Source organism: Sinocyclocheilus rhinocerous, unplaced genomic scaffold (assembly GCF_001515625.1).
Source record: "Sinocyclocheilus rhinocerous isolate Xijiao unplaced genomic scaffold, SAMN03320098_v1.1 scaffold1043, whole genome shotgun sequence".
NCBI classification, from domain to species: Eukaryota; Metazoa; Chordata; class Actinopteri; order Cypriniformes; family Cyprinidae; genus Sinocyclocheilus; species Sinocyclocheilus rhinocerous.
This window is the reverse complement of record NW_015642610.1, coordinates 876,342-891,846: the sequence shown is the minus strand read 5'-3', so window position 1 is coordinate 891,846 and position 15,505 is coordinate 876,342. Positions and strand designations below refer to the sequence as shown.

The following is a 15,505-nucleotide window of genomic DNA, read 5'->3' as shown; positions in this document are numbered from 1 at the left end:
CACTTTTACAACTTAGCAGGTGCAGACATGCAAGGATTTTTCCATGCTCTGTCCTACATTTGTTTAGACTTCAAAAGGACACAATTTTAGTCAGATGTGGCCATTCAGTTACAGTCCAGTTGGAAACCGTTATCACCATGTGCCCCCATTGTGTCCCCTAATTGCCTCAATATCAAATCTGACCAGCTGGAAGCCCATCATCAAATCAAAGCCATAATTAAACCTTCAGCTGTCTCTTTGATTGCTTATTTATTTACATTTGAGCCTTCTCCTTGTTCCTCTCTGCAATAGCCACAGCATGAAAATGTTTCTTTGTGTTAATGGTTACCGTATTGATTTTGCATGCTGACATAGAAACTGCAATTATGACCTGACACCTTTTGAATCGCTTTGATTCAGGGGGTTTAATCCAGGCTGAAGCTCTCATGTTTTGTGTTTTATTACATGTGAGAGGTAATTATAGTTGTACAAATTAGACAAATGACAGAGGAGGGAGCAGGAGAGTGTGTGTTGTATGCTGTTATTCTGATGTAAGGTGTTGTGTTTTTGGCTTAATTGACCATGTCCATTCTTCCCTAAAGATAATCTTATAGAGCTTGCTTAGCACCTTGATTGTGCCATTTAGCAGAGCTAATTGGGCTGGTCAGGAGAATGATCCATATTAGAATTATTTATTTGTTTCTTCTACTTGTACTTTTTGGCACTGTGGATGTTTAGAAATGTAACTCCCTTAAAACACACTTTTAAAATGCTTTGTTTTATTTAATTGTTTGCTAACAATGTCCAAAAATGGAAATATATGCATTACAGGAGAATTCAGCCCTTTTGCTTTTCCTTGATTCCCTAGAACTTGTGTCATTTCCATGATATAATGACAACTCAATGAGGCATACTATATCAAAACATTGAGGAAAAATGTATATAAATAATTTTTTTACACAATACATAATGAAATGATATATGTTTTTTTAACTCATTGTTTACATCATATCTGTGTCTGAGACAAGAGTAAAACAATACAATCTATACATAAAAGTCATTTAAATAGCTGCAAAAAATAATGTAGGTTTGATAAATTGTAATGCGACAGTCATACAACAATAAGAAACAACTGAAATCTATTACCTTTTAAAAAATAATAAAATAAATAAATAAAACTGATTTATTGGGAAAGAAAAATTGCTGATAGATGAAGAAATTATGAGTTCTGTCTCTCTTCTTCTTTAAGGTAATGTCCTGTGACCAAATATGATATAATCATAAAGAAATAAGATTGTTTTTACACAGTATCTAATGAATTTACAAAAACAAGTTTGATATAATTATTAAATCACTATAATTTAGACCATTCTCTTTCTTACAGACTCCAGTAAAGAGGAGCCGACCTTGTTTAAATACATCAGGTCCATTGTTTGTGAATCCACTACCAAACTTTTGATCCACCTGGTCAGCATGATGCAGGCATGCAAAGACCAGTCGGGACCCCTGGTTCGACAGCACATACCAGAAAATGTCCTAAGCAAAATTCCAAAAGAGTGGAACTACATTCCACGAGATCCTAAGTTTAATGAAACCAGCAAGAGTAAGTAAAGCTTTATTAACAGTAATGTTCATTTATTTATAAAACATTTGTACCATTTTTTTAACCGCTGAAAACTGTGAAGTCTTATTTAAGACTTTAAAAAAAATCTAACCAACCCTCATTGTTTTTCTCTCTTCTTATCAGACAGCATGAATCGAGCTATCCAAGCCCTCTCTTTCATCTTCACCCACCTTCCGTCAACCATAGCCTCCCTTCCACTGCCTGTGCGCTTCCTGTTCACCATGGCAGAGAAGAGGCTTTCCCAGCATGCCAGACAGCTGAGGTCTACCGGCCTGCTCCTCTGGGTCTTATTGGGCAGCCTCTGTCAGGATCTAGAAAATGGGGATGCCCTGGAGCTCTTGTCTGGACAGCCCCTGGAGAGAGGGGCCAAGGATAGGTTGAGTCTGCTATCAGAATGTCTGCAGGTCAGCCTGGGCCAGCAGAAGGGTGTTCCCAAGCCTCTGGTCCATAAGGTGCTCCAGGGCCTGGAAGAGAAGAAGCCCAAATGGACCTCCATGCAGCTGCAGAAGGCACGAAAGCTTTGCTGTGATAGGTGAGATTTAGAAAAAAAGCCTGATGGAATCTTCCCAATTTAAGCCCTTAATAGCAAATTCATTATTAAGCTCATCCATTTTATGAAAGATGTTTCAGGCTTTTGGCATTTTAATGTGTTTAACCAGTTAACTAATCTATTAATGTCTTAGTTGGCCGCTGCCAATTGATATTTTGATGTCATTTAAAGACTTCAATCTCACAATTCATTCATTTTTAGAAATTAACTTCACCCTTCATCTTTTGGCAAAATAATTATGTTGTTTTCTTGTGTGTGTGTGTGTGTGTGTGTGTGTGTTCCTAGCCTGTAGCTTGTCGTTTCAAGCTTTTTGATATGTGTACTTCAAAATGGGTTTGATGTCACCCATAGGATTTGAGTGCAGAAATCTGACTTGAACCACTGAAGAAAGTGTTGCAATCCTTGAATCATGTACTATAAATCATCTTAGCAATATAAAATCATCTTAGCAGTATAATATGAGGCTCAATGATAATGATGAGCATACACTTTAAGTCATTATCTTATGGCAGATAATGTGGACGTTAATTCAGGGTTTTTTGTAATGCCATTGACCCCAAAATATGTGATTCCCTTGTAAGGGAAATTATAAAGTTGGCTATATTTTTATGTATAAACATGTGATACAGTATTTATTTAGTTAGTTGTTTTGTTTTTTTTAACTACTTTTTCTCTGAACTTTTCTCTGAGCCCGAGTTTGAAAACCCCTGCCTTAAATAATGATCCTGTACTAATAATTTCTTCAAACGATTGATTTTTGAGCACTTTTGAAAATTGACATATACTTAATTCTATTTTTCATTGTTGCCAAAAAGAACTTTCACCGTATAGTCTAAGTCATGTCCAGAACAAAAGCTCACAGTTAATTACTCTTATTGAAAATGATTTAGCATCATAACAGAGCTGGAAAAAAATAAATAAAACTTTTAGTGTTCCGAGAAACGCTGCTCCCAGTGACAGGAAAAACAAAAAAAGAGTGAGGGTAAAAAAAAAAGGAGATAGCAAAAAGGAAGAGTGATTATGTATTGCCTGTCTTAGACAGTCAGTGGAACCATTACTATTCATTAAAATAACCTTCACTTTCAGGCACTGCCTCCGGTGTAAACAATCAACGTACAGTGTGTCGGCGGAAAGCGGGTTCTCTGAAAAACACCCCCCCACCCCACCCCAGCTTGTCAACACACACACAAATGCATACACAGTACACACACACACCTCCCTCATCTCTTGTCTTTGCAAAGTAATTTGTATAGGAGAAGATGATTGTTCTCCATCACGGTGACCCTGGCAGGCTTTGACGGCATGCATGCACAGATGAAGATGAATGCAGTGGATTCCGTGGGCGGAGGGGGTGTTCTGCTTCTTTCGGGGCACATTGGTCCTAATGACGTGATTGATAGCTTGTCCCGGATCCGACGGGCCTCTCATTAATCAAGCCGCTGACTGGATCCAATCATTTGCTTCACCTGCACACTGATGGACAGGGAAGGATACAGGCACAGGTGCTGACACCCCGCTCACCGGCTGGGCTGACCAGGGCCTCGCCGCTTTTCTCTGTGTCATTGAAGCTAAAGGCCTGCCTGACAGGCGACACTTTCCTTGTCACTTTGTGATTGAAAAAGAAAAAAAAGGAAGGAAGATGGAATGGGGGCTCTTATTGAAAATGATTTAGCATCATAACAGAGCTGGAAAAAAATAAATAAAACTTTTAGTGTTCCGAGAAACGCTGCTCCCAGTGACAGGAAGAAAAAGAAAAAAAAAAGGAGTTAGCAAAAAGGAAGAGTGATTATGTATCGCCTGTCTTAGACAGTCAAGGGCACAGGAATGAGTGCGTTGAGGGGACCTTGAGGTTATAGCGAGTGGCAGTGTCTCTAGATCTTGATCTGTCCTTCCTCTCACTCTCTTTACTAGTATCTTTTTTTTTTTTTTGCCCAAATGATCTTCATGTAAAAAGAAAAAAATGGTAGCAAATCATGTGACTAAACTGTTTTGCCACAACTGGCAACATGCAGCTCTTGGCATTTCGCACGGTACATGTGCAAACCTTTGTGTGAAACGCGTAAGCGCAAACATAATTCATGCTTCAGCTTAGTGCTAGCGAAAATTGGCAACAGCTACTGTTATTTTGATGTTTGATCACAATCCAAAAGATCACAAATGCTACAGTAAGTGTCATTTGATGGGTTGTGAATAAAAGCACCATTGATTTGCTAGAGAGTCATGCCATCCGTGAAATACATTTTTATTTATTCATTCATTTATTCTTAAACTTGCACGCTTTGTGTTGCCAGCAGTCTGCATAAAATATGAAGGTAGCTATATATTTTGTAAAATATTATTTGGATTACATGGTATCTTTATTCTACCCACCACCAGAGTACTATTAAATGTCTAATTCTTAAGATAAACAAAAATTGTCTTTCTATAGAGTTAAATAACTGTGATTAATATCTCTCCAAATGTATACATTTTAAGATTAATGTCAAATGAAGTATTAGTAGTAGTAGTAGTATTTTTACCATTTTAAAAAACTATTTAAAACGTAATAATTAAAATCACCCAATAAAATGAACTGGGAACTCGCAGCTACCGTGTAAAACTGCCTTTAGAAGTATTTAAATTGAGTAATATAATAACCATTTTGCATTTATTTCATGTTAACCCCCCTCTCTCTTTTATGTGTTCTTCCATTAGTGTGTTTGAGCGCGTGGAGAGCAGCCCGGCGCAGGATATAGGTGGGCCCGCGGAACTGACTGAGCATAAAATAAGGCAGTTGCTGTTGGAGCTGTGCCATAGAGCAGGTGGCAGCCAGCACCTCCGGCAAATCCATCACAGCATCCAGCTCAATGAGGTAGCGAATTGCTGTTTTTCACCAAGCAATTAGGTGGCTGTTAGCCTGAGGCAGACAGTGTGACCTGAAGCTGAGGGGAACGCCTGTGCAGAGCTGCAGCGCGGAGACACAACTGCATCCAGACGCTGCTGCGAGGCCTCTCATAACAGTCTTGACCTGATTGAAAAAGCGACTGGGAAATAACATCATCTTAAACAACAGAAATAACAAAAATTAAATGGAAAGGTTCACAAATTAGTCAAAGTCTTTCTCCACACTTACACTACACTTTTATGCCCCTTGCTCTACTTAACAATAAGAATACATCTTGGGAAATTAGTACAACTCTCACTTAAGTCTAATCTTGAGGACAATTCTTTGTGTCATATCTATACATATCTTTGTCCTCTTCCAATGTCCTGTTTTCAAATCCTATTCCTAGATAGACTGATTAATTTCTACCATTGTCGGCCAATTACTTGGGGAATAGAGAGAAAAGAAATGTCCATTATGTCCAAAATTGGGTAGGTAATAATTGTTGAAATGTACTAATTTGTCCAATGATGTGTTTAAGAAGTCTGTAGAGACTCACTGTTAATTTGACCACTTTAATAGTGTTTTAGTTTTGCTTAATGCTGCCTAATAATAAGACACGTCCAGGTTCCCGTTCGTTGTTCTAGACTGGGATGTATTTAGATGATGCTTATGGCCTTGCGTTGTGCTTTTGCATTTTCTTTTGTAGAGTTTACTGAGGTCTGTCCTAACGCCGCATGCAGAGACACATTCACTTCCCGACTCCCCTTTGGGACCTGTTGTGTTCTCTTCTGAAGCGAGCAGCCAAAACCAACGTATAACCCAATTCAACCCCCTCACAGAGTGCAATTCTATCAGCCGTAACAAGTTCGATCAGGTTAGTCCTTTGTTATTTTCCTTATTTTAACCTCTCAGCCTTCAACTCGAAGTGCCACGAGTGCTCCCAAATACTTGTAGTTCAAATAACTTTTATTTAAAGCAGTTCGTTAATGCCGTGAAGTACTTCTCTACTCTTTCACGCTCGAGTGAGTGTAACTTTCCGTCAAGGCCATCAGGCAAGGTGAATATAAGAGAGAGACTGAGAGACTTTAAACTGCTTCTCTAGGATGAACTCGACAATTCTCCATAGGTCGCTCTGTCCCTAAGCTATATTTTAGTGTGAAGCAAAGACGCAAAGCAAAACATTAAAAAAGGTTAACCAAAAGAGCAGCGAATTTGAAAACACTTGAAAGGTGAACTCTTCAAGTGTGATGTGGCTTTGAAGAAAGGGTGGAAAAAAAGCATCCCTTGCGTGCTGAAAGACGGTGTAGGTTGAAGGTTTAATTGCAAGAGCCATGGCCCTCATTTGGCTTTCTCTTAAAGGTAGGATAAAGTTTTCTCTGCTCATGTGATGAGACTTTTTGCTACGCCTTTGAAGCCCAGAAAGTCTGCAACCTTCTTTTTTAAGGGTAACTTTTCCTTTCATTATCTTATTTGGCTCAGAGTTTTGCGTCGGTTAAAATGCGACTTCTTTTCCTGTCGTTCGGCGCTAGCTGCCGTGCTCTTAATCCCTTTTGTTTTCTCCTTATCGCTTGCGCTTGCATTGCTTTGCATAAAACACCTTATTAAGGGGATGATTAAAAAGCCTCCTCGCCTTCAGGTGGCTGCGCTGTTTGTCAAATCAAATGGAGGCAGAAAAAACGAATGCCGATCCATCAATCAGCCGGTCGGAGAATAGGAGGGGCTGGCACGCTCCTGTCCTTTTGTCAATAAAAAAAACAACAACTCAGCTTCAAGTTAAGAGTGACGTTCCAGCTATCAAAACAATCGGATTTGATTTGGCTCCCTAACAAAGGGACGGTCCACTCGTGGGTGAGGGAAACCTTGGGCAGCTCGCCACGAACAACGGCGAGAAGAACAACGACTCCCCTTGCAAAATTGATTTATCTTTTTATAAATGATGGTACATCCCTCCCCAAATGGATTTATAAATTAATTGCTGTCTTATTGGAATAAAAACCTTCTTGTGCAGACATGATAGATAGATCGTGTTGGGGCGGCCTTGTTCGGGACCCCCCCCCCTCCTTGGTTAGTCCAGCCCAGCTGGAGCAGTAATTTACTGATCATATTAACTCTGATTAATAACGAACAATACTCACTGCTCATTTATCAACAGGCTTCTATGGGTGAGAGGGAGTGGGATTGGGCCCAACTGCTGCCAGCCTTTCAGAGCATGAGTCAGGTGACCTTCACGACGCTGCTCGCTAACAGGTAATGGCTGCTGCTCACGTTCGCACACAGTCGCCCCCTCCTTTCGCTTACACACTGTTGAAGTGCTGCCTGTCATGTCCCACCGTGTACCGCCATAATGAATGTGAATATGTGGAAAGGATAGAGGGATCCTGCGACCGTTTGAATGGTCGCGCTTGTCTGTGTGTGTCAGCTTCTGAAGGTATTGTGGTTCGCCTGCATATACCTCATCTGACCTGTGTTGTGAATTTTTACTATGCGTATAGTTGTTGCTGTCTCTGCATGAGTTCTCTTTTTCCTTCAAGATTTTAATTCCCTGCATTCAGCATCCCTTTTTCTCAAAGTTTGGTGAAGAAAGTGCTTTTCCACTGAGAGCTTGCTAAAGAAGCGCAGCTCCATCATAGTCTTCAAAAAAAAAAGGAAAGCGTATCTGAGCTCACTGTGCGGAGAAAATGAAGTGTCTGCGTTTTTACCGAGGGATCTTGTGTGGTTGAGCTTTGGTTTAAGTGCGATATAAGTATGACGGTTTAAAAGAATATCTCACACCGAAGCCAGAGAAAGAGTTTGATCAATTTGCTCCAAATGATGCGTGAGTTCAGTGCTAGTTTGACAGCTTGACAAAGGAAAATCAGTTTCAATCACTGATTCTTTCTGAAATGTTGAGTAAAACAAGATTTTAGTCAATGGATGAAATATCAATTCTTAAATAATAATTGTAGTTGGTTTCTTTTTCAGGATAGAGTGGATCTATATTTACGTCTTATACCTCAATCATCATTTCTTTTAAGATTTTTGCTGTTTTAATCGCTTTTAGCTTTTTTGCAATATGCAATACATATATATTGTTTTTGCTGAAATAGTTATATGATGTGACAAGTTTACTTTTAAAACTACAAATATTTCATGCAGGTCATAAAAGTGATATAGTAAGCATAATTACTGCAAACAGGCGTACTAATTAGAGAATAATTTAATAATTTAAAAGCTGTTACCAAATCACACCTTTTGTATGAATTAAAAAAAAAAAAAAGGATCGAATCTGAGAACTTTTGATAGGGAATTGTCTCAGATCTGGGAATCAGTGCCTCTACCTATGGTCGAGCTTGTGTAGTTTCTACACAGTAGTGCAGCAGGTCAGTAGAACACGGACCTATTTCTGCGTACCTGGCAAATCACCTGCCCAGTCCAACTTGGAGAGCGTCCAGATGTTAGTGTTTCCTTCACAGTGGGGTGGAACCTCTGAGAGCATCTTTCTATGTTCAGTATCTCAATGATGATGGGCCGAGCTGAGGTTCAGAAGAGGGATGAAAGAAAGTAAGGTGAAGGACAGAAGGTGAAGCCAGAATGTTCTTTGGAAATGTAAAGAGTCGTACAGTAGACTTTTGTGCAAATGGGGTCCATAAACCATTATTAGTCATTAAGTTCCAGTTGGGGTATACATATCACTTTATCTATCTTTAGGCCCACTTGACATAGGTAAGGGTTTGTCTTTGGGTTGGTCTCTAATAATTAGAATTTACTTCATATAAAAACAAGAGAAGTCTTTCATGTCCTCATTTAGATAGCTGTTTGTTTGTGTGCATGCACACCTTTTTTAACTGTAATCTACTTTATCTTAGTGCCATAACTTGTGGAATATCCATGAATGATTATGAATGATTAAAAAACCTGTTCAGACAGAGGTGAATTAAAAAGAGAAATGGTAAAATGAGAACGAGGGAGAGGGAAAATCGTTATAACACAAGGTCTAATGTATGGGGGGGAATCAGTAATAGGTCATGTAGTGAATGTTAGACACTAGAGATCCTCTCTGGAGACTGAGGATGTATGTAGGTCTTCTATATGCAGAAACTATGCGATCTATTGAATAGGGTGAGGGCTCTGAGGTCTTAACATATTAATCTCTCCAACTTCTCTGTTTTCAGTAGTTGTTTTAATGGTGTGAGGTTATAGTCTATGAGAGGAATAGTTCGCCCAAAATAATACATTTTGTCATGTACTCATAATCTTGTCATTACAAACCCATATGCTGTTTTTTTTTTTTTTTACCAAATAAATGCTGTTCTTATCAAAGTATTCAAATAATCCTGAAAAAATGTTTTGTGGTTTCCATAAAAAGTAGCCCAACTGTTTTCAACATTGATAATAATAAGAAATGTTTCTTGAGCACCAAATCAGCATATCAGAATGATTTCTGAAGGATCATGTGACACTGAAAGCTGGAGTAATGGCTGCTGAAAATTCAGCTTTGCCATCACAGAAATACATTACATTTTAAAATAATTTAAAATAGAAATTGATTATTTTAAATTGTAATAATGTTACTGTTTTTATTTTATTTTTGATCAAAGCCATGCAGCCTTGGTGAGCATAGGGAGAAGATTTACACAGGTGTGGGTGTCCTTTATTGTCACCTGTCATTTGGCTGTCTGTGCCAGCAGTGTCATAAATCATACACAAATGGAGCTTTTCAGCAGAAAGTGACTGATTAATGTTCCTGTTCTTCCTCAGACCAGCACCTGACATCCAGAGAGACAGCAACAGCAAACTGCTAGACATGACCCACACAAACTTTTTGCCAGAGTTACGGTGATTGGTGACAGGAAGGCTTTAAAACAACACAGAGGTTTAACAATCTGTGTTACCATTCACATTCACATTAGCCTTCTTTGTTGTATAAACTTTACATTACTGTATATTATACGTATGCTGTGTTCCGGATATAGGATACTTCAATAGGATATGAAGTATATGTATCTGGCTTCCAACCTTTTAGCATTCTGTAATATGTTCTTTAATGTAAGATGATGTACAATTATCTTTTACTGTGCCTCTGCACACACTCTTTTTTAATGCTTTTGAAAGATCTCTCTTATGTTAACCAAGTTTTATTAAATGTTATTACAATGTAAAATAATTTATTTTTCTCTTTTAATATATTTTAAAATGCAATTTATTCCTGTGGTGGTAAAGCTACGTTTTCAGCAGTTATTAATGCAGTCTTTAATGTCACATGATTCTTCAGAAATCATTCTAATATGCTCATTTGGTGCTCAAAAAACATTAAACTTTACCTTATTGTTATCAGTGTTTAAAACAGTTGTGCTGCTTCATATTTTTGTGGAAACAGTGATACATTTTTTTTCAGGATTCTTTGATGAATAGAAAGTTCAAAAGAACAGCATTTATATTAAAAATCTTGTGGAACAGTGTAAAAGTCTTTACTGTCAGTTTTGAATAATTTAATGCATACTTGCTGAATAAAAAAAAAAATTCTAATAATCTTACTAACCCCATTTTTTTGAATGGTAGTGTACTTCCTTTTGCCTGTGCCACAGCAAGAGTTTGAGTATAAGGTGAAAATAAATGGTAATCTTTCTTAAGTGAGCTCTAAGGTCAAACATTTCCTCTAATGGCTTTTTCTTTTAAAATATTGTCCCTTAGTTTGACACAGTTCTAGTTTCACCATTATAAGACGTGCTGATGGATGGGTCTGTAAAAATCACCAGATGTGGCTTTCAGAGCTGCAAAATACCACAGGACACACTTAACAAGCATCTTCTGAACAAATGTAATTCTGTTGGTCACAGCTAAAACTATCTGCACAGTCATAAACAATGCAAAAATATGTCGTCTATGTTTTCTTCCATGCAATTGTGTGTTGCTTTGAAAAACGTGAATTTTGACTATGCAGTACATTGGCTAGGTCAACTGTTACAGCCTTGCGCTGTCATTCCTCTATCATCCGGAACAATAGTGAGCCGAGAAGTATCTGTTGAGAGAGATGGCAGTTGATGCGGGAAGTGGAGTGCTTTAAATTGCGGTGATAGGCACCGCCGTTCACATTGGGCAAATGCCATCTGTTCCCAATGATGGCCATATGGTTAGCTTTCTTTCCCAGGGTATAAAATACAAACAAATGTGTCAGAATGCAGGGGCTTTTTCCACAGACGCGCAGCGACTCGGCTAGAGGCAGCATCGCAATGTACGGGGAAGTAATTGCTATCGCCACCTTTGTGTTATGAGTTTGTTGTTGTTGCTTTTTTGGGTGAGGGAATCTGTCATGGCTGAGGAATGGGACATTTTCAGCGTGTTACTGGAGAGCAAACACTTCCTTGTCAACCTATCACTGTAGTGAATTTTTTATAGGTGTCTTTTTGTTTGTTTTTTATTATTATTAGGGCAAGGAGCCTGTGAAGTTTCACAAACAAGTCCTCTCCATCATGTTCGCTGACTGACTGACTGTGGCAAATTGTCATTGTGTTTCGCCATCATTTTGCCTTTGTTCTGGTGGCTAGTGTTGGAAATTAGCAGACACAATGAGGTTTTGTTTAGCATGAGGCAGGCGCAGAGATCCTGGTGTCTGAGTTTGTACTCTGCATGTATGTGTGTACGTGTGTGTGTCAGTGGGTGAATCACTGAAGCCTGGGAGAAGGCCGTGGCCCCACCTCACATGGCAGAGACGAGCTGAAAGGCTCATTAATCAAACTCTTGAGTCACAGATGTGATGGCTTCCACACAAACTGCCAGCAGACTGTGAAAGTCACATCCAACAGAGTCAACTGTCAAGCAGCTAGGCCACCATTTCCACCCGGCCTGGCTTATTCCTCATTCCTTTCCTCTAAAATCCTTTTCCATCCATTTATTATTTCCTTCCTCCCTGTCTCGCACCTCTAGTAATGATCAGTTAGAGCCTCGGTTTACTGCTGAAGTTTATATTGAATGCCATTATGTTCACAATCAGATTATTTTTTTTAAATGCCCTGCTTGAGGAAATTTATACTTTAAGTATTTTTTTGTTTTGCTTTGCTTTGTTGGAAATAAACTTGCTGAGCAGATAGCTAATTAGCTAGCATGTAAATACCAATTTTTGTCTGGTCTAGTTTAGTTCGGATGGAATAAATGTTTAGTTTTTTGTTTTGTTTTGTTTTTGGTTTGGTTTGTAGGAAATAAACTTGCAATAAAATTAGCTACCATCTAATTAGCTAGCATGTAAATACCAATTTTTGTCTGGTCTAGTTTAGTTCGGAGGGAATACATGTTTTGTTTTGTTTTGTTCTGTTCTGTTTTGTTGTTTTTGGTTTGGTTTGGAGGAAATAAACTTGCAATAAAATTAGCCTCCATCTAAAATACCAATTTTATGTTGTTTTGCTTTCTTTTCTTTTGTGTTGTACAAATAGGTAATTAGCTACTGACTACCCAAAGTCATTCTAAAATGGCTCAAACAGCCACTATTTATAATCTGTTATTTCAGCCTTGCAGGGCTTGTCTTTTTTCGTTTTGTTTATCAATGTTCTTTCACAATATTCTTGATTACGCCACACTCTTTAAACTCAGTTCAGTCGGTTCTCTCACTTCCAGTCCCCTCTCTCTTTTAGTGAAGTACCATTATCTCCCATAATCTATGATCCTAATCTACAGCCATCACAACCAGCTCAATCATAGCCAGCGCAGAGCTTTAATCAGACACCCACTGCCATCCCCACATTGTGATTGACAAAACCACCCTGTCAGCCTGAGAGGAGGAAAATAATAATAAAATAAATAAACTGTGTGGTCCCTGGATGGAAGAAGGCCAGTGACAGGCTTCCACGCTGGGGGCCCGGTGTCACTGCACTGGCAGTCTCATCACACTGCCACCAGAACCCAGTCATTTGCATCCAGGCCAGGGACAGATAATTAGAAGGATTCCTGCCTGTCAGCATTAATCTGGGCAGCGGTGAAACGCTCTGACAAGGAAATGGAGATGGAGAGCTTTAGCTGGAGCAGATGGTGAAGGAGAGTGTGGTTCAGTAGAGGCAATCATAGCTCCTTACAAATAAGAGTGATCATATTAGTGACCTATAACGGTAATTTATTTGGAGTGCACTGAATACTAATCTGCAACACCTGCATTTAATATGGCTGACTTCTTGTAGATGTATACAATGAGTATTTCAAGCATAACTTTACTTGAAAGTGCTGTTACCTTATGTAAAAGTACAATGCAACATACAAAAATTGTATTGTAAAAGCAGCAAGAAGTTTAGCTTGTATTTCACAACCAACCTTTGGATGTTCACAGGCACTTTGAAAAGCTAGCTGTGCCAGTTTTTATTTTTATTTTTTTATTTTTTAATAGTCCAACCACAAGGGGAACCTTCATTGTTAATTGCTTTGAAAAGTTTGAAATGTGTCATCTGTTAGAAGCATATATTTTGCTAAATGTTCTATCACTCTGGATTATCACTCTGGATTATTCTCATATATATTTTTGGCTTTAGCTATGGCAAACATCTCCTAGTATCGGATCAAATATTGTGAAGTCTGAATGCTATAAATACTAACCAGTGCCCTATTAATATAAAAAAAAATTATAATAAATATATAAATATACATAAATTATAAATAAATAAAGCTCCCAAAAATATGGCCATTTCATTGTATAAATCTGTATAAAAACAAAAAAAAAGCACACACACTATGAAAGTAGACCGACATTTAAAGGGATAGTTCACTCAAAAATGAAAATTCTGTCTCAATTTACATGCTTCTTGTTGTTCAAAACCTGTAAACCTTTAATTGTTTTGTTTTTTTCCAACAAAAGAAAGAAAATCATACAGCTTTGGAACGACATGAGTAAATGATGACAGAAAATTCATTTTTGAACAATCGCTATTGGCTAAAAGTATTGGATAAAAGTTGTATTAAGTTAGTTTAACTGCCTCTGTGGTCTTAGAGTATGTGTTGCATTTTTACACCTGTCATTGTTCACTTGTTTCATTCTTCTGATGAGTGTAGTGTCTTGGCCCAGTGAATTGTACCTCTATACGTTGTCTACAGTTCTGTCATATGAGCCCTGATCAGACGTGACCTTCCCCCTCTCTGCTGACTTTACATGGCCTGAATGCCACTGTCTCAGAGTACCTTTAGAGGAACTGAGGACTGTCATCCTGTCAATGAGATGGTGATCCTGGTGCTCCGCAGAGGTGCTACAGATCCCCCGGAGCCCTGTGCCCTGACTGATATAGGGGCCATGGTGCCACTCTTGCCCCTAGGCAGATGGTCAGCAAGCTCCCTGAAAGCCGAGGGCATCTGGGTCTTTCATTGGCATTCAGTTGCCACTTTCAAACTCTGTGAGAGTTGGGTAAGAAGGACAGAAGCAAGGATGAAGGTTGCTCAGACATGGTTGATGAGGAGAAGGTCTGTCACCACATCTGCCCTTCTGCAACCTCTCTGGTTGAGCACCACACACTAATTAATAAGTGAGTGCACAGGTAACCCAACAGCCAGGCCTGGATCTGCAGACTTTTTGCAAATTTAGCAGTTTCTGCATTGATTCTGGGGGAAATTTGCATGATTCTGCAGAATAGATTTAACCCTCGTGTTCTGTCTGTGGTGTTGTGGACCCCAAAACCATTTTTACAACTTGGAGAAAATGTTTAAAAAAAAAATCATTTTACTTAATCATATGAGACCTGACTATATTTAAAACGGCATCTCATTCATTCATAGAATGAATAAGTCAGTCTCAAGAGAACATGAAGTTAAATATGCTTATGTAAGTGTTGTTGTGTCTGATATACTACCATTTTTTTTGTCAAATTTTATTCAGCAAGGATGTTGTAAATTGATTTAAAGTGACAGTAAAGATGTTTATGTTAAAAAAAAAGAATCCTGAAGAAAATGTATCACAGGATGTTCCACAAAAACATTAAGCAGCACACACACACACAACTGTTTTTAACATCAATAATAATAAGAAATGTTTATTGAGCACCAAATCAGCATATTAGAATGATTTCTGAAGGATCATGTGACACTGAAGACTGGAGTAGTGTATTTAATGATTATTATGTAATATACATATGACCTCTAGTTCTAGTAAACTCACAGAAGCATATTTTTCTAAGTGTGATATTATGATGGTTAAATGTATGAAACGGTTAGAGTATTCTCCTCAGTGCTCTGCTGAGGATTGTCTTGATGTGACAGGCTGCTATGTTAGCTCAAGTTGTTTTTGACAGAACGCTAAGAGAAGAAGATGAAGAAGAAATGCACACTGAATTCCTCTTTAGAAGCTGCAGTCTCTGGAATAATCTTTCTTTCTTTCTTTCTTTCTTTCTTTCTTTCGATGGGTACACTAGGTTGGTTTTGCTTGGCTGGTGTGAAAATGGTTTTCCGAACTGTGTCATTTGTCGAGTTGGTGTAAGGTTCCAGATTGGTTAGCAGTTGGTCTGCACTCTGTTCTAACTTGCGCCATTGATGGCAAAGAATGTGC

General features: G+C 38.5%; 1 protein-coding gene across 1 annotated transcript in view; it reads left to right on the top strand.

Annotated features, from left to right (window-relative positions):
* The window catches only part of LOC107756295 (uncharacterized protein KIAA0825-like), a 147,473-nt gene that overhangs the window by 62,944 nt on the left and 69,024 nt on the right, over window positions 1–15,505 (top strand). The window contains 5 exon segments of the mRNA XM_016573328.1: window positions 1,364–1,582; window positions 1,727–2,135; window positions 4,848–5,004; window positions 5,726–5,893; window positions 7,172–7,266. Of these exon segments, the coding sequence (XP_016428814.1) occupies window positions 1,364–1,582; window positions 1,727–2,135; window positions 4,848–5,004; window positions 5,726–5,893; window positions 7,172–7,266 (1,048 nt within the window).